Source organism: Salvelinus alpinus, chromosome 7 (genome assembly GCF_045679555.1).
Source record: "Salvelinus alpinus chromosome 7, SLU_Salpinus.1, whole genome shotgun sequence".
Classification (NCBI taxonomy): Eukaryota; Metazoa; Chordata; class Actinopteri; order Salmoniformes; family Salmonidae; genus Salvelinus; species Salvelinus alpinus.
The window spans coordinates 45,225,576-45,253,549 of NC_092092.1; the positions used below are offsets into that span (position 1 = coordinate 45,225,576).

Genomic DNA, 27,974 nt, shown 5'->3' on the forward strand with positions numbered 1-27,974 from the left:
ATCAATGAGATTTTTATTGTCACTGAATCTCTGTTTGGGTATTGGTTAGACTACAATTAAACAATTAGGGTGTAGAAATGTTATGCTCTTAGTGTAACATTTATTTAACTAGGCCAGTCAGTTAAGAACAAATTCTTATTTACGAGGACAGCCTACTCGTTTCCCATCGGGGAATTAAACCCCGGTCTCCCGCGTGCCCGCACGACAAGGAAATTCATTAGCTAAATAGCCAAGTACTGTAGCCTACTCCCAACTATCAAGTTGTACAGCGCCATATTTTCCGTTCCATCCTCACGGAAACCCAGAAGGTTTTTCATTTTCCTTGGAATAGAAACACCATAATATTAATCAAATTAATTAAGCAATATTTCTTAAAATCAGTCCCATATACTATGTTCTTATAAAAAAATGTTTTACATTTTCTAGTACAGCCACTATTGAAGGCTATCAAATGCTTCTCAAAGATGCCCTCTGATGGTCAAACTAGCACTAACTAGCATTAATGGTACAAGTGTTTGGCACTTAAATTACGTGCCATAGAATTCTGCGGCACCATGCAAGCTGTGCTGCAGTACGCTGCAACTTTTAAAGGACAAATCACTGTACAATAAGGGGGAACATGGGGTGAGTGGCAATCCATTACTTAATTTCCTGTCCTTTTGTCTTTATACTGTTCCAAGACAACAAGTATGTATGGGAAGACAATGCAATTAATCTGTTTGTATGTTCTGCTATTTGAATTAATTGAATTAAACACATTATACAATGTATTATACCTGGGAGGAGATACCTCAGATAAGAAGTAATACTTTTAGCTGTAGAATTATTTCAATACGCCACACAGTGAATGTAGTAGGCTATAGCCCCACGTGGCCAAAGCACAGCTACAGGTCTTAATGTGTAAGGGAGGGGGGTTCAAAATTACACAAGCTGAATTCGACTTCTCAGGTCCCTTGGGAGCTGAAAGGTTAAGCTAAATATCAGCGGGCTGAACTATGTCGTTGAGTACCACAGGGGCCAACCATCCATCAATGCTCAGTCCTGCTTCTCATTTCCACGGCGACCCACCACACTCCCATTAGCAACCCAGCATGTTATCCACAGTCCCTATAGTCTGTCCCTCCCTCAGAGTCCTACTCCTTCATATCCACTAGTTATAGATCGGTAAAGGGGTTGGCTGGGATCAACCAAGCCACTCAAGCCTCTCCAGTGAATTAGTAGCCCCCCCAGGGGCCAATGCCTCAATTCCCAGCCTTTGTGGGACAGATAGATATCCCTAAACTGCTGAACAAACACCCCATTCAGTACTTTGCATACATTGCGGTAGTGGAGAGAGAAAAATACATCAGGAAAGCTAAATTAAATACCTCCGCTGGGCTGTTTGTGAGGCCAGAAAGTACTAGGAATGGGTTCCGGCTGTCTTATTCAGTAGATAACGACTGTAGATATGAACTGGTAAATTCAGCCGTTTTGAAATCGGTGAATTAAAGTATATGAGGTATTCACCATTTGCTGGTGTGGATATTCTAATTGAACTCAAGCTGAGTTCTAACTCATAATCTCTAAGCCAGTTGAATGAATTAGAAACATTTAACAGATTCATATTCATTGTAAAAAAACAACAATAATAACCTCAAGAGGTTAATTAAAATTGTGCTGCTTTGATACATTCATTGTTACCTTTTAAAACCCCATCTTTTAAAACTTTTAAAACACACACACACACACACACACACACACACATGCACACGCGCAGACAAACTCTACCGTACACACTTCCCCATTTATCACTGCTCTACAGTCAAGATGATATAAGCAACTTTTTCAGGGTTGCTCAACCATCAAATGCATGACCTTTTCTGCTTTGGTTGTTGTTGTTTCATCTGTCATGTTTCAAGGCATCAGCGGCCTTCTTTAATCCCAGTAAGAAGTTTAAAAAAGGTATGTTGGCGTTTGACTTGGCTGGTTTATCTTTACAAAAACCGCAAACATGTGGCTAGGAATTTCAAACTGTCAGTTTCACACACCTTACAATGTGATACATGGATGATGGTTATCTAAGCCAAAGTCAAAATAAAATATAGCATATCAAATCTGGGAAAATCAAGCATTGTCTTTCCATCTCTTTATCTCACACATATGGTTTCCTTCCCTCTTTTACGTAGGGGCACAACTGTAGATCTGATATCTTAGCAAACTTCTTCTTTTTTTTTAACACACACAATGTTCTGCATGTGAAATCCTTTCACAACACTATTGTGTATGTTCACTTCAATGTTCAAGGAGAAAAGAAGAAGAGAGTAGGATGATTCAAACCGAAACCGATTTTCATCCTTTTTGACAGTTCAACATCATGAATTGCAAGGAAAAAACTGAAGGGGCGTGAAAAATTCAACACACCTGGAGAAGTGTGTTCGGGATCCTACAGTACAAAGAAATGCACCTCTGATCACACATCTATTATTTAGAAACCTTGCGAATTACCCTTGATGCCTAATCATGTGAACTGATTTGAGTTTAGTTGCAGATGAGCAATGTTATTTTGACTAGCAGATTAACTTTATCACTTCACTACCCGAAAAAAAGGTCACATGCAGGTCAAACTCTAGAGGTGAAAGAGAGAGGTGTTTGCTAACGGGGAGAGACAGAGAGCCGAAGGGAGGACTGATACACATTGATATCGTCTCCTCCTTGGCATCTGAGTCACCTCGACTCCCAACATCGATTGTGGGTGACACAACGGATAAAGCAAAACCGCTTTCTGGCTTTCTTTATCAAGGATAACAATGCCTACTCTGTCATGCGCAAAGGCGTGAGCGTAGCTTGGGTACACTCCCCTGTCATTCACCCTCAATCTGGCTGAACACAGAGAAAGAGGGTAGGTGGGAACGCCACAAAATGGAGCTAAGACAACAACATATTTTCAATATTTCCTCTATAGCTATTTTCACTAAAATGTGTTCGGCAAATGCAACTGAGGCTCCATTTTGGTTCTGATGCCAGATCAGGTGAGGAAGTAGGTGGGAGGAAGTGGGGCGTTTCCAGGCAGCTTCTCTCCCTCTCTCTCTCTCTCTCTCTCTCTCTCTCTCTCTCTCTCTGGGGACACGATCCAGACAGTGAGGGAGAGCACTGCTGCAGTATATCTGCAGTTCTCCATTTCATCTCACTCATGCTCACATTCTACAAGAAGCCCCGGAATCGATACTGACATCAGGGGCCTTGAGCTGCCTTTCCTGCCTGTTTGGTTCAGAGCTGCAAGGGAGCCTCTGTTTTTTAATTACACCGAATTTCTTTTGACTGGGAGCAGATTGCTAATGCATGAGTTGGCTATTACTTTTATGCCAGCCAAAGTGCAAAGCAAGCTTGAATAAATCTCCACTTTGACAACACTAAGAAAGAACTCAAATTAAGGTTAAACACCATCTTAAGTGTGAGCATTGAACATATGGAATGCCTCCTGAATTGATGAATTACCCTTGAATTGATGATTCTTGCGCTCCCTTAATAAATGTGGTAACTCACATCGAGAGACAGAGGATACAGGAATTACGGCTGTTTTATTGCAGATATCGATAGGAGGTATCATAGCCCCAATGAGACCCTATATTGTGTGTATAAGTGCCATATATCTAGACAAACCTATTCTGCCCAGGCGCCTTCCTCCTTAAAATGGACACTGAGAAGTGCTCAGGCATCACTAATTTGATTTGAGAGCCGGACCGCTTGAGGTTAAGTGAAAGCACTCTGTTATCGAAAATAGAGAAGGGCCATGAGAGGTGATAGCCCACAGAAGGTCTGTGTGGAGAGGGCTGTGGCCGGTCGGGAGATGAAATCAGGAGGTGGCAATAAGTCAGCGTGGGGGAACGATCCCCCATTAGAGTCCCGGAGGGTAGGCAGTGGTGGAGTGGTGGAAAAAATAGCTCCAGGCCTGAACTCTCTCTGGGGAGTGTTGGGGAGAGGAGGAGGAGGAGATCTGATAAACATCTCACTAGTGGCAAGGCAGCCATATCCATTCCTTTAAGCCCCTGGGTACCACTAGTCACACGTACGGCCCTTAACTACTCTTTCCTGCCAGGGAGAACACAAGCACAGCACAGTCTCTCTGGTGGCCAATCCACAGGCACCCAATGGCCAAACCATGTCTAGCACGGTTTTCTACTTCAGCAACAGTTGCAGATAAGACAAGTGGAGGAATCAATGAAACACATGAAAAGGATATGGACAATTTTTCCACAAACTTATCTTTTTTGTCGTCTGTCTTGGGGAAATTCTCAATGTCGTTTTCGAGCCTCTGGATGTGTCGCTCCATGGTGCTCAGACTGCTTTTCAGGATCTCGGCAGAAACTGGAGAAAGATGGAGAAAAGACATATATCATTAATATACTGTAATATATAACTTCAATACATTGCAGATTAACTGAATATCTACACATATGAATATGTCTTTGACGTAGTTTGTTCCAATCAGCGTTGTTTGCTGAGGTTAGGCTGAGTTGGTTCACTCCAGAATCTGTCTCAGCACAACATTCTGTGTGGCCTGAAAAGCGATTGTGCGTGCGTCAGTGTGTGCCTGGTAGAGTGGCTCGAGCTCATTAATCAGTCTGTAATCACTGTTTACAGAGTTCCTGTGGACTGCTCACTCTCACTATTCAGATCAACCCTTTCAAGTGAGGGCTTCAAAGCATTGTGCATGTCTTAGGGGATCAGACAGGACAGGAGAGTAGTTACTGGTGCCATGTATAGGCTTTAGTGTTATTAATTAGGCATGCACATTTCAGTCAATTTTGCTCCCGACTAACCGACCCTCATTAACCGGTCAAGAAACGGTTCGATTTTTTTCAAACAGTAACATGACATGACCAACAGAAAATAGTATGCAATCATTCAAGGAACGGACATTTTTCGTTAAGAGCTTAATGGAAACATGCAACAATAGCAAGCCTATCGTCTTAAAGTAAGAAGGTTATAGACTCTTATTGAACATGCAACTCCTGTAATGAAGCAGCTAATAAGACATACTTTTCAAACATTTGCCAAAATGGAATTCGTGGGGGAAAAAACTGTTCTAAACAGTGTGAGTGGTTCCATATATGACAGAGATGAAACTTGGATGGAAATCCAAGCGCCAGGCTATCAATTACGAGTTGAGATCGAGAAATAAAAATAGTAGCTTGTTTTAATCGTGGCCATCAAAATAGTTTTTAGCATGCATTTGCTTTTAGAATTGTTATTTGTTGCGCAACGACTGGGCTTACAAAAGCACATGTTTCACTCTAGTAACAGCTTTTTAAAGAACCTGCTCTCGCGCTGTCTGACAGGAAATAGGCTATCCCACTCCTCAAACTGGGCTCTGTATGCCAATTTAATTACACAAAATTATGGAAATTAACCTACAGACTGATAAGCATGACCGGTCAAATGTATTTTCGCTGGCTAACCGATTAACATCCCTATTATTAATACACAGACACTTCCGACTATGACTACACGGTGTGTGAACTGGTCACAGGCAAATATATGGGTCAATGTTGTTTTGCCTGGGTCTGCGTCACAGAGTGGACACCAACGGGTTACAGTGCAAAGGTTTACAGACTTTTTAATAGACATATTTTTGACTTTTACTTGTCTTTATCAAGAGTCCTCCACTAGACTGAACATATTAATTAAATAATAGTGACAGATAGTTAAACAATAAGACTTCTATGGAGTTACAATGGATTGGGCTGTGGGCTGTGGCTGTGGTAAGCCTCAGCGTGCAAATGGGAAATAAGATCAAAGTCTAGGATGTTAAAAGTGTCCTCCTTAATAAAAGTGCTACCATCTTGACTAGTTCAAAGCCATCCCATGCTATTTAGATAAACCTTCACGTGGAAATGTCAAACCAAGCCTCAGTGTTTAACTGAACTTGCCTATCTTTACTCAAATATTCAATAATAAAAACCTGCTTCAAAGCATGTCTCCACAATGTACCTGTCTTGCAATGTCCGCGCGCCACACGTGGTATTCAATTTCTTTTTGAGCCTACCATGTCTAGCCTATATGATGCCCTTGTATCTTGTGAAATAAAAATCCCGTCTCTCATTGCATCTTCTACATGTATTGCAGCGAGTCATACATGATGGGATGGCAGGCAAGCAACATGTCAGGACTCACCACTACGCTTGCCACCAGGCCCAGCGCCTTTATGTTTCCCAACCCATCCAATGAGTTGTGCGGAAGCTATTAAGAAAGGGGTATTCTCATTGACACCAGGGAAGCCCATTATTTCTTTACAGCCATTATACAGCTCCCACCTGGTTATATTTGTGTTTTCTAACAATCCCACTGCCCAGTGAGTGCGGGGACGAAGCACTTACAGTACACAGAGGCATACACAGTTACACCGGGGCCACAAATCAATCTAGTGACGGTAGCAACGATGCAGAGGATGAGGTCATTAGTTGGATGCTTGGAGGGATCTGGTGACTGGGGATATAGTGTCCCCCCACCATTCAAGGCCCACAAAGCCGAGGGTTATGTCTTGCTCCTGGGGACACTAGGGGATGGGGGGGGGTGGCATGCCCGCAGTCAACACAGCACCACAGCCCCACTCCAGCACTGATAGGGCCTTAGAGAGCAACCAAACTGTTGTTAGTGTGATCTGAGCCAGCACTGATAGCAGGGGGAAATGAAGAGCTAGAGAGGTGGGCACAGATGCATCATACCTGGGAACCGTTCATCATTTGCCAACGGAACTCAGGTAAACTCAGAGGGGTCTGTGTCTGAATGACAGCAGTACGGGCTTGGCTAATAACAGAGTTGAGGTAGCTGATCTTTACTGGCTTCAGTAGCCATCACACTGAGACACAGGGGGTTAGCTAACTGAGATTCTCCAGAAGACTCATTTACAGCACTATGATGAAGCCTAACTGTAAAATGTCAACAAACTGGAGAGAGCATACCCTGCAAACAATAATGAGTCGTTAAGACACCCCTGGCACTTGACAAAAATGTTTGCCTAAAGTCATCCGGACGTTGTGTCATGGTCCCCTGGACATTTTGTCAAGTTCCTGGTTGGTCCTGGGGATGTCCCTAAGGACATTTATTTAGGATGTTGTCTCTCATTGTCCCCTGGAGGTTTTGTCAAGTTCCCGGTTTGTCCTGAGGACGACAACTGATGGTCGCAAAGAAATGTCCCCCCACAAATGATTTGTATATTTTACCCAGGGTACGCACACCTCAGTTTCATTACACATCATCCTTTTTTAATGTTGCCAAGGCCATCAAGGCCCTAAATGGTGAACCACTGATCCAGTCATAACTCTTTGTTTTTTGGAAAAGCTAGGGACAACCAGACACATAAACAATGCTTTTAACATACACGATTACATTGTGTATGTTTACTCATACAATAATTATTATTATGTCCTCCCCTGGGATTTGAACTCACAACCTCTTGGTTCACGGCATTCTGATCTTATTGCTACGCCACCATCTCTGGGTCAATGACTAATTTCACTTGTAGGCCTATTCCTACACTTTGCACAAAGAAAATCTCACCTCTGTTAAAAATACACTGAAGAAAAACAAATATATGTATCATAGTGATTCAGGGGTAACATTAAACAGAATAATATGCCCCACCAACATTAAACAACTATACTGAAAACCCAAATCAAATTTCTGAAATAAGTTAAATGAAATAAATGAGAAAATAGTCTGATTAACTGATGACTAAAATAGCAGTGCAGATGGCATTCTATTGCTAAGTGCAGAGATGTGTCATAGATAATGAATATGTAGACAGCCTATAGGGAGGAGGTCAGAGACTTGTCGGTGTGGTGCCAGGACAACAACCTCTCCCTCAATGTGAGCAAGATAAAGGAGCTAATCATGGACTATAGGAAAAGGAAGACCGAACAGGCATTAACATCGACAGGGCTGAAGTGTAGTGGGCCAATAGTTTTAAGTTCCTTGGTGTCCACCAACGAAGTGACATGGTCCAAACACACCAAGACACTTGTGAAGAGGGCACGGCAACACCTTTCCCCCCTCAGGATACTGAAAAGATTTGGCATGGGTCCCCAGATCCTCATAAAGTTCTACAGATGCACCATCGAGAGCATCCAGACTGGTTGCATCACCACCTGGTTTGGAAACTGCTTGGCACCTGACCGTAAGGCGCTACAGAGGGTAGTGTGTATGGCCCAGTACATCATTGGGGCCAAGCTTCCTGACATCCAGGACCTCTATACCAGGCTGTGTCAGAGGAAGGCCCAAAAAATGGTCAAAGACTCCAGTCACCCAGGTCATAGACTGTTCTCTCTGCTACCGCACGGTAAGCGGTACCAGAGCGCCAAGTCTAGGACCAAAAGGCTCCTTAACAGCTTCTACCCCCAAGCCATAAGACTGCTGAACAATTAATCAAATGGACACCCAGACTATTTTTACACTGCTGCTACTCACTGTTTATTATCTATGCATAGTCACTTTACAAATTAACTCGACCAACCTGTACCCCCACACAGAGAATCATTCGGGACTTCTCCTTAGATGGGGGGCTGGTTTTGTGGCTGTTGGGCTTCATGAGGCAATATACGGATATACGCAATATCAACACCTGCCCTCCAAGCAAATCAGAAACCAGTACTCAACAATGCCATGGTATAAAGTAATGTATTGTGTCTTAACAAGCCAATCAATAGTCTACTAAAACCAACATGTATAATTCAGCACATTAAAATGATGCATTGGAAGCCTATGATTTAACATTTTGGATGAGAGTTAGGGAATGGGCCAAGAAAGTAACATTTTCTAATTAAGCAGTGTTAATGAGTGTTTTCAGGGTACACTTTATCACAGCTTCAGAAGCAAAATCAGATTGCTTGTCGCTATGCAAAGTGCAATATAAACAACAAAGGCCTCCAAAAAAATATGGAAATTTCTCTTTTGAAGTCACTTTAAAAGGAAGGGCCCGTTATGGGTCAGTTCGTGCTTTTTAGAAAATAAATCTACATACGTCTACCATTCCTCTCTGTTTAATATAAGGCGCTGCAGGAAGCATGTTCAGCACGAAGTAGGGATCCTTTTGGGATATCATTAGTAAAATTACCACCAAAATAATACTGTTTTCAGGGACAACTTTCAACAAAACCACTGGTATCTACAAAAACACAAGCACTATGCCTATGTACACTTCTTCACATAGAAAGGATTTCTGGCTGGTGAATTATCCTAATGACTGCTGTCAGCGAGACCTGCTAGTGTCTTTTAAAAAACGTGCATTGAATATATCCGTCTCTGTGTTTCTAAGCTGGATGAGCGCACAATTTGTTTCCAGGTAACCTCTTACACATGCAAAACCATGTAAATCTACACTTTAGTCTGCAGCCATGCTACAGTCATTGCTGTCAAGCTATTTCTGGGTGTAAGAAATGTTTTTGTACATGCTTAATGTGAAAAGAGCGAGAGAGAGCGAGAGAGTTTTCTTATGCATATCTGTGTATGTTTTGGCTTGAGAGAGAGAGAGAGAGAGAGAGAGAGAGAGAGAGAGAGAGAGAGAGAGAGAGAGAGAGAGAGAGAGAGAGAGAGAGAGAGAGAGAGAGAGAGAGAGAGAGAGAGAGAGAGAGAGAGAGAGAGAGAGAGAGAGAGAGAGAGAGAGAGAACAATAAATTACAACCGAGCGAGAGGAAGCCCCTTTCTGTACTGACAGAGTTACACAATAAGACAAACTCCTCCGTGGTAAACACCTTTCAGATTTACAGCATCGTTACCGTGGTATTGCCCTATGCTATCGGCCCTCTGAGGACTAGTCACTTCCATATGGGAAGGACAGACAACTTCATTACGCTCTGTCCTACTTAATACAATAATAAACTGCTGTGAAAAAAAAAAACTGCTCGTCACAGAAACGACACAATGTGCAACACAAAATACCAAATCATCTGTTCTAATGTGAAGATGTCAACATTATATTTAGTCATTTGTTAAAAGATACCATTTTCAGTTGGGATTTATGGAGAAAGGACACCGATATTTCACCCTCTGCTCTTGCGCTGCGTCAAAGGTTACAAAGAAAATTGTGATTTATTACGCCGACGCGGCATAAAGGATCAAGTTTTGAATAATCTCTACACTTGTGCCAACAAAGGTAACATAAAACCAAATGAGGTCATGCACAAATTAATTCCACTTAACACAAAAGTACAGTATGTGTGTGGGATTGTGTATGGTTTTGATTTGAGTTTGAGTGTGTGTGTGTGTGTGTGTGTGTGTGTGTGTGTGTGTGTGTGTGTGTGTGTGTGTGTGTGTGTGTGTGTGTGTGTGTGTGTGTGTGTGTGTGTGTGTGTGTGTGTGTTTGATTGTTTGACAAATTAGGATTCAGATTTATGGTTCTAACATTCGCACGTCTAAACCGCATTCATTTCAGATGACATAATTAAGATGTGTTTTTTATGATTCAGAGCCACAGCTATCCACTTGACAAATTAAGACTTACACCGTGGTGAAGAGAGAGGAGCAAAAAATATTAACCGACATTACAAGGCGCACCCACTGCCATTAGTAAAGGTTCATTAGCTCGCCCATAGAACGAAGTTCACTATATTCTTCCCCTGATAAATGAAGGCGGTTTGGGGTGTGAGAGGGAGAGTGTGGGGCCACAGCAGCAGTATCAGCCCTTCAATCAGATGTAAAATGAGTTTCAAGCTCCAGAGACCCTAAAAGTGAAGACCTTTCAGCGTGCCATACAATTCACCCTGGTCCCAGCTTATTAACTCGACACTTCAAAATCTTAATGATTCCAATTCACCTCCCCCTGCATGTAGAAATATGAAGTGGAAATAGAGAACAACCTTGAAACGACCCCTTTTCAACACATGACCAAAACAGACACATGACCAAAACAGTTCATTCAACAATTGTGAGTCTTCTTCATATTATGCTGAAATTGACTACTGATCAGTGAGTTTACGAGAAGAAGAAACCCAATGAACTGTTATGCTGTAAAACAGTTGGTGAGATCATTATTTTAAGGCATTGCCATTTTGTTATTGTGCTCCCATTTTGTACCCGTGCTCATCGCTCACACAACCGCCTTGACTGACATGGTACCTATTTGCAGTTACACAGAAAACGTGCTTTGAGTTTCACATTTACCTGGTGGCAACCTGAAAGTGAATATGAAATGAAGTGGGAACGACGCAGACAAGAGACGCAGCAGTATACTGTTGTTTGAGTGAGAGACAAAAGGATCAACACGACTCAGCGTGTTCCCCCTTTCAGCGGGAATCAAAGTGGTTCCAGTTGCAGGAGTGAACGTGATACTGTTGCGGTGACCGAGCAGTCAAATTGTTCCTTGTGATTACCCGAGGTTCTTGTGACGTTGACAGGGGAAGAGGATAAAAGGGGATAGGGAAGAAGAAGGGGATATTTAAGTCGGCACTGAGCGATGAACAAATGAGGCAATTTTACATGTACAGTAAAAACAGAGGCTTAGGAAAGTTCGGAGCGTGTTATTAACTCTGGCCGATATACTTTTGTTTTGAGTGATCGACTCGCAATTCAATGAGCTTTATATGGGATGACTTTCAATGGTGCTCCTCAAGGAGAGAGTTCCTAAGTTCATCAATGTACAGAGAGATGATGAATTCTTTCCCGATTATACTCAGTTATAAATAAGTCAATAAATCGGCTATTGCATACAACTGTGGAAATTGTGTTATCAACTGAGTACCAGAAAACAAACAGAAAGTAGTTTGCACACAATTCAATTAATTTCACTTGTGGGGATGATGTGTAAATCCATACTGTACACAGCCGCGCAGAATTACAATTCCCCATCAATGGTGTGGAACGGGATGGAAATGAAGGAAATAAATCCTTTTTACTTTCACTCCACTTACTTACTTTAATTTGTATTTTCTCTCAAATCCCCCACTTAACAAAGTGTTCTCATAATTCAGTATTTATTTATCGATTTTAATGAAGAAAATATTTTGTGTGCAACACAACCATAATATGCTGCCGAAATGAACCGCGGGTAAGGGTAAGCCATTGAAATTTGTTAAATCCTCACTGATGGAATGAAAACATACTCCAATCATTTAAGGTAGGCTAGAAAACAGTCTTGGTCATTGTAATCAGACAAAGAATACTTGGATTAACATCTGAAATATTAATGAGTCTGCACTTAGTCTGAAGCGGTTTATTTTAGAATATTACAAAGACATCCATTGCAACTCCCACCTTACACAGTGCATTGACTATATCCTTACTCCTTATCTAAGATGACTCATTGAGAGAACAAATATGGTGCCTTCAGAAAGTATTCACACACCTTTCTTTTTTCCCCATTTTCTTGTGTTACAGCGTGCATTTCAAATGGATTCGGGTGAGATTTTGTTTCACTGGCCTACACATAATAACCCATAACGTCAAAGTACAATTATGTGTTTAGACATTTTTGCAAATCAATTAAAAAAGTAAAAGCGGAAATGTCTTAAGTCAATAAGTATTCAACCTCTTTGTTATGGCAAGCCTAAATAAGTTCAGGAGTAAAAACAAGTCATATAATAAGTTGCATGGACTCACTCTGTGAGTGATAATAGTGTTTAGCATGATTTTTTAATCTCTGTATCCCACACATACAAGTCTATGTAAGGTCCCTCAGTTGCACAGTAAACTTCAAACACAGGCTAAACTACAAAGACCGGGGAGGTTTTCCAATGCCTCGCAAAGGGCGGCACCTTTTGGTAGATGGGGAAAAAATGTAAAAAGCACGGTGCATGGTGCAATAACTATTAATTAGTTATTAATTACACTTTGAATGGCGCATCAATACACCCAGTCACTACAAAGATACAGGCGTCCTTCCTAACTCAGTTGCCAGAGAGGAAGTAAACCGCTCAGGGATTCAACATGAGGCCAATGGTGACTTTAAAACAGTTAAAGAGTTTAATGGCTGTGATAGGACAAAAATGAGGCTGGATCAACAGCATTGTAGTTACTTCACAATACTAACCTAAATGAAAGAGTGAATAGAAGGAAGCCTGTAAAGAACAAAACATACTCCAAAACATGCATCCTGTTTGCAATAAGGCACTCAAAGTAAAACATGTGGCAAAGAAATTACCTTCATTTTTTGGGGGCAAATCCAACACAACACATCACTAAGTACCATTCTTCATATTTTCAAGCACAGTGATGGCTGCATCATGTTATGGGTATGCTTGTCATCGGCAAGAACTAGGGAGTTTTTTAGGATAAAAAGAAATGGAATAGAGCTAAGCACAGGCAAGACACTGGGAGACAAATTCAGCAGACCAATAAGCTAAAACACAAGGTCAAATATACACTGGAGTTGATTAACAAGACAACATTGAATGTTACTAAGTGGCCTAGTTACAGTTTTGACTTAAATCGGCTTGAACATCTATGGCAAGACTTGTAAATGGCTGGCTAGCAATGAACAACAACTAACTTGACAGCGCTTGTAGAATATATTTTTTTGTTGCAAATATCATACAATTCAGGTGTGCAAAGCTCTTAGAGACTTACCCAGAAAAACTCACAGCTGTAATTGCTGCCAAAGGTGATTCTAACGTATTGATTCAACAGTGTGAAACCATGTTTTCACATTGTCATTATGGTCTATTGTGTGTAGATTGGTGATCATTTTGTATGTATTTAATCCATTTTGAATTTAAGCTGTAACACAACAAAATGTGGAATAAGTCAAGGGGTATGACTCATTTCTGAAGTCACTGTAGACCCATAGTACAAGTATAGCAGGGGAACCAACTATAATGAAAGACTCGTGCCTCACATCCCTGAGATGAGCATCGTTTAAGTTAATTCACCAAAATCTGAGCCCAATTATTACTGTCCTTACAACATCTACTGTAGCCTTGCTAGTCTTTCTACAAACGAATGACCTACTAGCCCAGACAGCAACAGTATCAAGCCCATGATTTGGTCACTTTCAGCCAACTTCCTCCTTGTATTTGAACCTCTTTCTCTCACTGACAGAAAGCCATTACGTATGCGAGGCTTTGCTATAGAGGTGCTGCTGAGCTTGGAATAAAAGCACTGTTCCTTTCGTTGGCCTCCCTCGGCATCCAGTGAACACCGTCGCATGGTTGATAACACCACTCACATTGTGAGCTACTCCTTGGTACAATGCCACTTCTCTTTTTTAAGGCTCTAGAAGAGCCTAGAAAAGCAGACAAATAATATTATACATGATATTTAGGAGGTAGGAGAAGATAACAACTCCTTCGAAAAAAAGTACGTAGCTGCTAGTATAGTTGATTACAGGTGCCAGAAAAAAGCACAGGAGCCCAGAAAACCCAGAATTCGACAACACAGTACCTTCAGAAAGTATGAATACCTGACTTAATCCATATCTTGTCGTGTTTCAGCCTGAATTCAAAATTGATTCAATATTTTTTTCACCCATCTACACACAATACCCCATAACGACAAAGTGAAAACATGTTTTTGTACATTTTTGATAATTTATTGAAAATGAAACAGAAATATCTAATTTACATTAAGTATTCACACCCCTGAGTCAATACACGTTAGAATCACCTTTGGCAGCGATTAAAAGCTGTGAGTCTTTCTGGTTAAGTCTCTAAGAGGTTTGCACACTTGGATATTACAATATTTAAAAAGTATTCCTTTTAAAATTATTCAACCTCAAGTTGGTTGTTGAGCATTGCTAGATAGCTATTTTCAAGTCTTGCCACATTTTTAAGCCAATTTAATTCAAAACTGTAACTAGGCCACTCAGGAACATTCAATGTCATCTTGTAAGCTTCCTTCTTTTTACTTAAGTTAGTATTGTGAAGTAACTACAATGTTGTTGATCCATCCTCAGTTTTCTCCTATCACAGCCATTAAACTCTGTAACTGTTTTAAAGTCACCATTGGCCTCATGGTGAAATCCCTGAGCGGTGTCATTCCTCTGCGGCAACTGAGTTAGGGAGGACACCTGTATCTTTGTAATGACTGGGTCTATTGATGCACCCTCTAAAGTGTAATTATTAGCTTCACCATGCTCAGAGGGTTGCTTGCTATTTTTCAATTTTACCCGCCTACCAATAGGTGCCCTTCTTTGCGAGGCATTGAAAATCCTCCCTGTTCTTTGTGGTTGAATCTGTGTTTGAAAATCACTGCTCGACTGAGGGACCTTACAGATAATTGTATGTGTGGGGTACAGAGATGAGGTAGTCATTCAATAATGTTAAACACTATTATTGCACACAGAGTGAGTCCATACAATTTAAGACATTTCAGCTTTTCATTTTTTATACATTTGTACAAATGTCTAAAAACATAATTCCACTTTGACATCATGGGCTATTGTGTGTATGCTAGTCACACAAAATCTCAATTTAATACATGTTAAATTCAGGCTGTAACACAATAAAATGTGGGAAAAGTCAAGGGGTGTGAATACTTTCTGAAGGCACTGCATCTGAGGATAAATAACTTCTCGTTTGGAAGGAGAGTCATGCCTCTGAAATGTTATTGCTTTTGGCAGCCATCAGAGCTGCAGCCAGTGCCAGATCTCAAGAGGAATCACAAATGGAGTCAATTACAATATATTTTGATGCATGGGAAAGTTGTCCCGGGGTGACGACAATTGGGAAGTTGTGTGGAAATCAGTCGGCGAGAGATGCAGAGGCGCTATGTACATAAGCTGTATGGATCTCTGCCCTCTGGAACAAGGAATAAACAAATATATTTTAAAAAACTCCTAAGCCACACAAAATGAATGACTTCCCTTCCGGGCGATAAATGTGCCAATCTACAAACAGAGTCGCTCTTCAAGGAGTAGCCCAAAGCAGATGGTCACTTCACTTTGTGGAGAAGTTTTTAATTTGATACATCATTGGAAGGCCTCAAAATCGGTCTCTCGATTAGGTACAATTAGGTTCTGGGGATAATGAAGACAGCAGGAAAGCGACGTGAAAAGACGTGTCTTTACAAAGAAGCACAACATGGACGTGCTTGGATAGGCGGGATGCTGACCATAGCCTGAGGTGGCTACTGTGTATGTGTGTCTGTGTGTGTGTACAGGTGGTGGGTGGGCCATTGGAACGAGTGAGGCCTACCACCGAAACAGATGGCTAAGCCGTGGGATATTTACAGGTTAACACACACCTTTTGTCCTTGGCATAGAATCTCTTCCACTGCCCTAGGGCAAGGGGTTTAGTGTCCAAGTGTCTCCACTAACACCTAACATTCCAGATCACTAAAAAACATCCCTCCCCCTTTCTGAAAACTGTACTTTGGTTCAATGCACTAAATTATCAATAATCCCCTGCACTGACCATTCAGTGCCCATACAGTATGTTTCCCTATCCGCCATTTGCCAGTATTCAATCATTGTGCTCTGTCATTTATCATAGCATATAATGAGAATAAAAGACTCCGTTATTCAGTCATTTAATATTTTATTTCTGCTCATTATTAGTTCAATAAAAAAAAATCTCAAACAAAACCATGATAGTCTATGTGAGACACATTGGTGACACCTTTCCCAAGAGCGGAGCAGACGAGAGTAAACACAGGCAGCTCAAGGGGCGAGCTGAGATGGAGGGGCAGGCGAAGGCAGCCTGGAGAGGTTGACTCATGTCTTCACACTCATTCACCATTGCCGTTTCACCTCACACCTCCATGGAACAGACACACTTCACTGATGGCCTGACATTTCCGGAGTGAGGAGACACCCGGCGAAAAGTTAGTTGAACGCTTCACTCTATTTGGGTAGGAAGTCCAGACAGGAAGCGCACAGGCAAATTGAAATGATAATCGGAGAGTGAAGCGACAGACGAGAGAGAAGATATGTTTGACTGTCATTGCAAAAGTACAGACACATTTGTGTTTTGTACTCTAAGGCATCTTTCACCTTTTGGTGACTCTGGGTGTGACTGTATCCCCCTGCAAACAATGAATTCTATTTCTTTGCAGATAAATCAACTTTCCGCAGTCTCAGTTGAAACCGGGTGGCGGTTATCACTCAACAATACTCCAAGGTCAGGTGGCTAGTCAGTGAGAAAGGAGTCTCATTTAAATTACCCTCTATATCGCTCTTTCTCACTCACTCACTTTCTCTCATTCTCTCTCACTCCTTTGCTCAATCTATCTCTCCCCTCCTACTCTTTTCCTCTCTCTGTCCCTGTCTCTCTCATTTATTGGCATTCACTCACTGTCCCCATTCGTAGCTCAACAGCTCCCTCTGTGAGAGAAAGACAACTGCAGGAGTCAGGAACTCTCCTTATATGGGCATGTTTACACAAAACCTTCCAAAGTGAATTGACTAACCTTTTACACTGAGACAGTGGAGTTTGACTAGTCTCCGAGAAGTTCTAAAAGACAGTTAACGTAAAACTCCTCATGTCGAAAGTAGAATAATGGCCAATCTAATTTGAGTCAACAGATACTGCACATTTGAGGTTCAATGTGTTACCTTTTTCCAATTTCTTTGGGAGCATTGCAGGGGAAGCTGAGTAATTGTTGCAAGGGAAACTAATGCTTAACAAACAGCAAAGCTACATTTGATTAGAATATAATGAAAATATAATATAATTAAACAAATCATCTAAGACAGCAACATGTGACACAAACTGTGAACATAAGGACATATCTTGTTTCTGTCTTCTATTCAAGTTCTGGTGTGCCATCTTCTTCCGGATGCCTGGTTTCTCATCCATGGTCAGGAAGTTTGTTTAATCGAATATAGAGGATATGTTATTCCTTCGTAAAGTGTACGTGTCTCTCCATTATTTTAGGCTACACTCTCTCTACTTTTGCATATGTGGGACAAAATAAACTCACTTCACCTAAGGAGAATACATTATCATTGTGGAACAGATTTTCAAAAGCAGCATAAATTAATTAGAGTCTGCAAATGTGTTTGCTAGTGCGAGAGAGTCTGACAAGACTGAAAAGGTATGCCATGACTCAACAATAGAGAATACTTCTTCTAATTACTGTAGCTGGTCAAGAGATGAGGGGAGACCTCGCCATCTATAGTTCATACAGATGACTCTAATACATTGGGGCGTCAGTGAAGCCCTGCTGACTAGTGTCACAGTCCGTGCTCTGTCCGCATAAAACACTCCGCATAGATCATCAATGAGCCTTCGTAATGAAGACTTTAGTTTATGGAAGATTGGCCTTTTAATGCAAGCGGTCACACCACTTTTGTTTCTGATGTTAGGAAGAGCTTTGGAGCTTTGTCATTGGTGCAATGAGTCCAAATGATTCCATTGGTCAGAAAACACACACCGTCTCAATGCTCTTCTTTTAGTGTCTGGTGGTCTTACTTCTTTAGTTCTGGTGGGTGTTGCTCACCCAGTGTGTGTTATATGACTGTAGTGCAACATCTTATCAAATTGCTTCTTCATTATTTGGAATCGCTGGACACAGAATAACAAGTAGCACACCGGAAGGCAGAAACGTAATAAGAATTACCAACAGGATTTTCCCCTGCAGGTATTGTAAATGCTAAATAAGAAATCAGCCAAACAGATATACACTAAATTGCGGAGCGCCACAGAATAGATGACGAGCTCCCTCCACTGTATTAAAAATCATTATAATTACAGCCTCATCCATCCGTCCATTAATCTACAGTGCCGGCCCATGAGCAACCTAGCTGGCCCCATGGAGCCCAGAGATGAGGAATCGCAACATTCCTCCACTTTTGTGTGCTTGATTTCCCCATCCATTCCTTGTACTGTAATCCAGTAGCATTTTGAAAATGTTGCTAAGTGAACCCGGGTTCAATCTCGTGCGATTACCGCAGCCACTTGTCCCTGATTAATGGCAGCTTGGAGATGAAAATGATGTATTCATTGGAGACACTGACGGCAGCCGTCTGTCATTAATAGCTGTTAATACAAGGCAAGCGACGGGTGAGGGAGTCTGTCATTAAGCTGGGTTGTGGCCCAATCTCTGTAGCAAAGCTTTAGAGTATCTCCCAGTGCAGGTTGACAAGGTAGAATGGATGGTGAACAAAGGCGGCGAGGCCGGAATGGGAATGTAGTGTAATTGAAGGCACTTGGGGAGCTTCAAGAACAGGAGTTGTGGAGTTCGGTGCTGGGGCTCCTGTGGGGATCGACGGCGGGCCCAGAGAGGGAAAAAGAAAAATGAGGACCACAGACATCTGCCAGGCGCTCCCTGCCTGGTAACCGCCACAGGAGTCTCCTTTATGCCGTGGTGAATGCAGATAATTATCTACATAGAGCTGCTTTACAGATTCAAAGCCCACCTACCACCACCTCTCCCTACAAACACTTACTGTTACTCAATAACCAAAATGGAATCACTCATCTTCTTAGCATCTTCACTCAAAAGATGGGAGTCATTTGAAATAAACACCAAATGAAAATTCAAGGAATCGATTCAGGTGTAAAAGAATGGAGGCATAGAGGTGGAGAGATTGATAGTGAAGGAGATGTCTAATGGTGAGACGGGGCCGAATGAAGAAACAAGAGTGGTGTGTTTCTAATTAGTGGCGCTGTGTGCAACATGTTCCTAACTAATTGAGTTCAGCGGCTCAGCGTAGGGGCCTCGTTTTAGAATAGAAGCACAATAACCTGCTGATTTAATCTGTGGACAACGTAGTGTTATTACGGATCCTCAACAGGCTAATGTTCAGCTGAAGGAAATTTAACAACAATTAATGAACAATGAGCTCACAAATGGGTTTCGTTTTACAGCCTTACACAGTGTAAAATACATGGGTCGTGTTCATTAGGGAGCACAGACAAAAGTGTTTAAAAAAGTTTTGCAACTGAAATTCCTTTCCTATTGGACAAGTCCAGCAATTCCCTACCTGTTTCAGTCTGTTTTCTTCAGTTTGGTGGCTAATGAACACAGCCCTGTTGGATCAATTCCCCTCATTGTCAGGTATTTGTGTTTAAATCTGCACCGAGGGTGGAAACAGTATCAGAATGTACACTCTACTGGCGCCAACTCCAAAGTCTATTAAAACTGATTGTTCTCAGGGGCGCATGACCTTCTGCTTGTATTGGTGCCGAGGCCCCGGTGGGATACCCCATGTCCCCGATATCTGGCTAATAAACTCCATCTGAAGTGATTTATATCCCCTTACGGGATAAAAAAGGTCAGATCAATTCTCACACCCACCACCTTTGTCTTAATTTAAACCGCCTGCCGTCGAGAGACGTCATAAAACATAACAACGCTGCCCGGGAAAGCGCATGTCGAAAGAAGTGTGCATTCACAATGTGTTTGAGGCGGGGATGCGCTCGGTATTGATTGCATTGAATTTCCTTTTTACTATTACATCCAGAGGAGACACAGGGAGAAGATTCAGGCATTACATTGCAGAAAGCTATAAACCTGGCCTCCTATCCACCTCAGGCAATCCTTAAACTCATCAACACTTTAATGAGACTTCTGGAGCTGGGAGATGAATAAATGGACAGATTTTCTCTTTCCTTTTTTTCTTTCCCCCCTTCTCTCTCTTCTTTCTCTCATACAGAATGGGGGGAAGACAGCGTGAGGAGGAACATGCATGGCCCTCTGATCTATAAGGCATGTCCGAGAAACAGAGGGACATTAATGAGTGTGAAGAATGTTGTTTTTTTTAAGTTTAAAAAAAGGGTTTTACTGGTATTGGATTCATCTGCTTCAATCTTTACTAAACCTAAAACACAATCCATGTAACTAGCTCGTCAATTCAGCAGTCAAATAAAAGTGATAATTGAAAATAACATGATAAATGCCTTTATCATGAGCATTGATATTACGGGGAAGATCAATGTTGGGTCTATGCTTCTTTAGTGGTGCAGCGAGCCATGTGGCTCTCCCTCAAGACACTTCTCTTCAATACCCCAACACATACTCTTAGAAGGCATTGTACCCACTCATGCTTCAGCCAAATGGAAATGTCAAGCATCCATTAGTACGTTGTAGAGAGGCCTGACTCATGTCATCCAAACCCTGTCGAAACCCATCGCCCTCAAAGATGAAAGGAAGACATCACAACAATGATTTCAGAAATGATTATTTTTGGGCTAATCAATTTTGATACTACTTAAAACCCTGGCATGACGTGCACACCAACATTTGAACACATACCTGGTCCTGTGTGGCTCAGTTGATAGAGCATGATGTTTGCAGGGTCTGTATTTTGGGTTTGATTCCTGCTGGGGCCACCCATACAAAAAATGTAAGGATACACTACTGTATGTCACTTTGGATAAAAGGGTTCATGATCTTTGCTCCATCTACTATTACAGTTTTGGTTCTCTCACACTTCAAATTACTCTGATTATGACTACCTCCCCTTGCACTCCTTTGGCTATTCTGCAACAGGACAAGCACATTGCTGTCTTCTCTTCCGGGGAGGGCTTGCATGTGTTTGATTATGCATATCTCCTGTATGTACTGTTAAATATCACATTCATCAAAGATATTATGTCCCAGGATTCCAAAGGGAAAACAAAGCTAGACAGCAAATCCTATAGTGACAGATAAAATGAAAATATATATTGATCTGAGTGTCCTGACATTTAGAGTGTCCTGACATAGCCCCTCCACAGACAGTTTTTTTTTTTTTATCAGTGGTTGATGAGGTGCTCTTTCGTATATGCTGTGTTGTATAGCATGCGTGAATCTGCTATCAGACTATTTGTCTCGCTGGTTAAAAGCAAACTACAATATTTCCAAATGCATTGTCAATGACTGGCCCAAATATTAGCCACATATACTGTACTTCAGTGAGCCTACTGCAGAGAAAATACTGAATAGGAAAGATCTACAATGCATTTCATATGAGAAAGAAATATGCCACAGGAAAAACAAAAATGTGGCTTATTCTGTATAACAAGTTCAGATCAATATCAAAGGCAGTATCTTATCGTTCATGTTTTGTTATTATACATATTCCTGCCACAACATTCGATGTGTGATATGCTCAACACAATACCACAGGCTATTGTGAAATAGACACACATTACTTATTAAAAATTCATGACAGGCACACAAAAAACTCCACAAGTTCACAACACATTTCATTTGCATTATACAATTGTCTTTCTTTATAATGCATTTGTGTACATTACACAAATTCCAATTTGCTGTGGATAACGTCAGATAGCCGAGCTAACGTTAGCAACCTATCTGGCCTAAGGGTTAGGGGTTAAGGGCTAAGTTTAGGTGTTAGGGGTTATGGTTAGGTGACATACTATTAGCTAAAGAGTTAAGGTTAGGGTTATGAGTTAGGTTAAAGGATTAAGGTTAGGGTTAGGGGAAGGGTTAGCTTACATGCTAAGTAGTTGCAAAGTACAGTTGAAGTCGGAAGTTTACATACAATTAGCCAAATACATTTAAACTCAGTAGTTCACAATTCCTGACATTTAATCCAAGTAAAAATTCCCTGTCTGAGGTCAGTTAGGATCACCAATTTATTTTAAGAATGTGAAATGTCAGAATAATAGTAGAAATAATGATTTCTTTTAGCTTTTATTTCTTTCATCACATTCCCAGTGGGTCAGAAGTTTACATACATTCAATTAGTATTTCGCAGCAACGCCCTTTAAATTGTTTAACGTTTCAGGTAGCCTTCCACAAGCTTCCCACAATAAGTTGGGTGAATAATGGCCCATTCCTCCTGACAGAGCTGTGTAATTGAGTCAGGTTTGTAGGCCTCCTTGCTCAAACATACTTTTTCAATTCTGCCCACACATTTTCTATAGGATTGAGGTCAGGGCTTTGTGATGGCTTTGTGATGTCCTTAAGCCATTTTGCCACAACTTTGAAAGTATGCTTGAGGTCATTGTCCATTTGGAAGACCCATTTGCGAAAGACCCATTTGCGACCAAGCCCCCCTCCCCCCTTTTCCTCCAAACATAACGATAGTCATTATGGCCAAACAGTTCTATTTTTGTTTCATCAGACCAGGGGACATTTCTCCAAAAAGTATGATCTTTGTCCCCATGTGCAGTTGCAAACCGTAGTCTGGCTTTTTTTATGGTGGTTTTGGAGCAGTGGTTTCTTCCTTGATGAGCGGCCTTTCAGGTTATGTTGATATAGGACCTTGTTTTACTGTGGATATAAATACTTTTGTACCTGTTTCCTCCAGCATCTTCACAAGGTCCTTTGCTGTTGTTCTGGGATGGATTTGCACTTTTCTCACCAAAGTACGTTCATCTCTAGGAGACATAACGCGTCTCGTTCCTCAGCGGTATGACGGCTGCGTGGTCCCATGGTGTTTATTATTGCGTACTATTGTTTGTACAAATGAACGTGGTACCTTCAGGCATTTGGAAATTGCTCCCAAGGATGAACCAGACTTGTGGAGGTCTACAATTTTTGGCTGATTTCTTTTGATTTCCCCATGATTTCAAGCAATGAGGCACTGAGTTTGAAGGTAGGCCTTGAAATACATTCACAGGTACACCTCCAATTGACTCAAATTATGTCAATTAGCCTATCAGAAGCTTCTAAAGCCATGACATAATTTTTGGGAATTTTCCAAGCTGTTTAAAGGCACAATCAACTTAGTGTATGTAAACTTCTGACCCACTGACATTGTGATACAGTGAATTATAATTGAAATAATCTGTATGTAAACAATTGTTGTAAAAGTTACTTGTGTCATGCACAAAGTAGATGTCCTAACCGACTTGCCAACACTATAGTTTGTTAACAAGAATTTTGTGGAGTGGTTGAAAAACAAGTTTTAATGACTCCAACCTAAGTGTACGTAAACTTCTGACTTCAACTGTAGTTAAACATAGTAATTACTTGCAAAGTTGCTAATTAGCTAAAATGCTAAAGTTGTCCACGATGAGATTCAAACACGCAACCTTTGTGTAGCTATGCTTCGCATCATACACCCACCCATCCTCCCAGACCGACCTCCCTCCTATCATTTCTCTCTTCAGTAACATACTGTCTTTATCTGTGATTGAAATGCACTGTATACAAATGTGTTTACTGCGCAGAGAAACGTGAGAGAGAAACGTCTTAAACACTCTGCACTCCTTCAAAGTTTGAGTACAACGTTCTACAATAGGTAGATATGAAGAGTTGAGGCCTGTGGGGGATCAGATAACTCACTTCCTGCTGTGAACAGACAAAAGGGCTCATTATGGCTAATAGAAACACACAATAAAAAGATTACACCACATATGAACCATACGTTGATACACATATTTAGGGCAGAGGAGAGTGGCACGACAGTGGGATAATGTTTTATTTTTTTAATCGCAGGGCCCCCGGGCAGCTTCAGTGTCTGCTCGCATTTCATTACCTTTTACTTGAGGAGATTTGTAGCTCCGAGCGAACTAGCCCCATTGTAATAACCAACAGCCAAGGGCCTCTCAGGCATTAGGCTGCTCTCCCTCTGCTCGCCCTGAACGTTATGTTATGTGAGCAAGAACAGAGACATACTGAATAAGCTGGCATGTTTCAAGAGGCAAACCTTGAGGGGTTGAATGAAGTGCCATTCATTCCGAAAACAATCGGGACAATTAGCTAGCAAGAAGACTCAATCAAAAATGTACATGATTTAAAATGTATTAATTGTGTTGAAATATCTAACTGGCTTGCACATGCTAAACTAAATGAGGAGGCCGGAAACACCAGAGACATGTGGCTCTCGAACGGCCCATGAGTTTAAAGGCAGGGGGAAAAAAAGAAAATTGAGATAAGGCTTCATGGGGAGAGGGAGCTGGTGGGGGTGTGTTGAGGCGTAATAATGGTTGCCTGAGCCGTAATCCCCTCTGTTTGCGATTTTATTGGCAGTCCCTCTGAAGAATGGTGGCTCCCTATTATGACTTAACACGTCAAAATGGCAGCGTGGCTCACGCCGAAAAGGCCACCTGAAGATAAACACAGCAAATGCAGCGAGTGGCTCTGTCTGCTGGGAGCTGGTATACCCCAGACTAACATAGGTTAAATTTGGCCGGCAACAATATATTCTGTACCTCCCTGTACCTCGGGCAGATATCAAAACAGAGCTTTCAGTCAGGAGTTGGGAGCAGCTGGCTATGCCTACTCACCACGGGCAAGAGAGAGGAGAGGGAGAGAGGGCCTTTTCCCCAGATGATCTTACAGTGGCTGATCATGAAGATGTTCATTTCTCTCCACTTTTAAAGCATTACTGCATTTAAGTGTGAAAGCTTGAAAACTATATCTTATGATCTTATGTGATCATCCCTGCTGCTTTTAGAAATGTTTTCCACTCTATGGCTTATGACTTATCAATAGGACACAATCAATAAAAGGAACAGCTTATTGTATTTACATTAGGAAATCAGAAACATTTTTGGACCGTCTCGGGCAGTATCATTATACAGGAAAAACCGCCAGATCTGGCAGCGGGTAATATGGACTATCCCTTTCATGACTATTTTAATACCCCTTTCCCAATTATGCAATTATTTTTGCAATATCAAATTCATTATTTATCGCACCACGCTCCCGTAGACCCTGCCCTCTTCCCTCTGATCAGCATGCAGTCAACCTGGCTTCCTTGTCCCAATTCTGGTTGGCAATTTTACATGCAAATATGCTGCGGTTGATTTGAATAATATTTGAATATGGATCACACAGCGCAACTTCGTATCACAGGACCAAACAGGGGGTGAAAAATGGAAATCGTCAACATGTAAGAAAAAGGTCAAACTCGAACCCTATAATAATTATTTTGAAAACACAACTGCTGGAAGTGAAATGTAATTTAAATGCCTAAAGAACAACATTTGCATAGATGAGGATGAATTACATTAGGAAATAAAACAAACAGACATTCATGGCACTGTGAAGAGGGGAGTATCACGCTAAGGTGGTTTTGGCAGTGTTTCCCAAGTCCGGTCCTCGAGTACTCCCCACAGTACATCTTTTTTTGGGGGGGGTACTCGAGGACCGGAGTTGCGATATACTGTTCTATGGGATGACATATTCTGGTGAAACAGTCACAGCAAAGTACTTTAACTTGAACAGTGATTCAACTTCATTGTTTCACATAAATTCTAGCACCAAACTGTTGCATTCTATTACCCTACTATTATGAGAAAAAAAAGAGGAAGCTGCCGTTTTCTGTATAGGATATACCGTAACTATCATGCCATTGGGCTTGGGCCCTCTTGTTTTTCCACACAGCTTTGGCTGCTCTGATAACCAACAGTCCAATGATGTGACAGAGAATGCAGAAATATTATCAGGTGACATAAATAAAAAAAACATGGATAAAGTGGATTCATGATGACACACCAAGAGAACATTAGCATAGGCTTAAGTTGTAATTGTAAGTGTGCAGGCAGTCCTAGTGAAAGCAATCAGCCCTGTTTTCTAGTTATAGAGAGGGCTGTGATCACCCATGTTCTGGCCACATCAGTGATCCGCTAGGGAGAATACATCTGTGGAAGTGGAATCTTTACCGGTCGGTGTGCATTCATGGATGCCAAGGGAAGCCATGCTTCCCCTCAAAAATTGACCGATATAATTTTTTATTTTTTTGCTTTCGTCTCTCTGTATCATAATGCTCCTTCAATTCTCAAGAGGCTGAATGTATCTCACAGGAGAAAGCATCCAAGTGAGCGAAATAGCGCCCCTCTGTCGCTCTACGTGTAGGCCATCTATCGAATGCTGTCTAGTCCAAGCGGAACTAGACTTTTTTTTTTAAATGTGCCAATCAGCGTTGAGCTAAACTGAGCTCAACTGTGAATGGTCCTGGCCACACCAAAGGGAAGCCAGCTTGGATTTTGGCATCACTCCTATGAAATCGCATTGAGAGCATACGTCATTGACAGAAACAACTTGAATTGTTTGCATCTTGTTGTGTTATTGTTCTCCGGTGGATAGCTAGCTAAAATTGGCCCTTTCCTAAATTAGCCATGGATGGACAACCTAGGACAACAAAAAATAATAGCGTGTACTGTATGACAGAGTGATACATTCATGTTGATTTCGTCAACATGAAAGATAGGAGGATTGCATTGGCGTTTGGCGAGTCAACATGTTTTTCTACTTGCACTAAAGCGCACACATAAATCAGAACCATGGACATATTTAGTTAACGTTGATTGAATAAAATTGTTTTTGGTATCTTTTAGTTGTCACTGTATCAGACTAAGCATAGGTGATTTGATGATGTTGAAATGTTGAAGTTGAAATGGTGCTGGAATAGTGGAGCTCCTGCTTTCTTTGCGACTTGTGGTAACTCTCTGTGGTTCTAAATCAATAGTTGTTTAGTGGTCCAAAAATGTCGGAAACTTGCTTGACCATGCTGTAGGTCATGTAACTGTCTGTTACATACAATATGTTTGTGGTCTCCACCGGACAGAGGTTGCTCTCCGGTTTTGTGACAACACAAAGGTCTGGTTGAATTTATTCTGCCACTGTGTCTTCTTATTGTCTCGGCCTATATATCACGGTCGCAAGGCATATGAATGAACATATTATATATTGCAAACAACGCAATTATCAAAACACATAGGTTGTAATATGGCTTCCCCAGTGATTTTACCCACGCACCGCTACTGCTCTTTACCCATGGTGGCATGAATTAACTCAAGAGAGAGATATAGGGGGAATCCACTCCCTGGGGTCCACTAAAACCCAATGAGGAGTGGTGCAATGTCTTGCACCAGCCCATACTTTAAAATTATATATTGATGACGGTCGATGATAAAAATGACCCTATTTGGTTTCATAATCAATGGCCTGCTTTCATTGACACGCGGGGCCTGGCAAAAAGCTGCATCGGTCAATAAGAGAGAGAGCGAGGGGAGGAGAGGGAGAGGAGAGACAAAAACGCAGCCGGTTTACCGCAATGGGCTTCCACTGGTCAGAAAACAATCCATTGCTTTCTGGATAAATAGCATGCCTGTGTGTGTTGTGTTTTTGCTCTACGGGCTGGGATGTGATTTGTGTGTACAGAGCAAGGGGGAACGGGTGGGGCAGAGACTGACAGCCCCCGATAAGGACCCCGCCTCTCCCTT

General features: G+C 41.5%; 2 protein-coding genes across 5 annotated transcripts in view; both read right to left on the reverse strand.

Moving 5' to 3' along the window:
- Nucleotides 1–27,974, reverse strand: part of LOC139580189 (protein diaphanous homolog 2-like) — a 643,765-nt gene that overhangs the window by 168,715 nt on the left and 447,076 nt on the right. For all 4 annotated transcript variants that reach the window (XM_071408766.1, XM_071408767.1, XM_071408768.1 and 1 more), the window contains one exon: nucleotides 4,220–4,344. In XM_071408766.1, coding sequence (XP_071264867.1) covers nucleotides 4,220–4,344 — 125 coding nt within the window. The remainder of the gene's footprint in view (nucleotides 1–4,219; nucleotides 4,345–27,974) is intronic.
- The window catches only part of LOC139580191 (uncharacterized), a 222,460-nt gene that overhangs the window by 65,843 nt on the left and 128,643 nt on the right, over nucleotides 1–27,974 (reverse strand). The window lies entirely within an intron of this gene.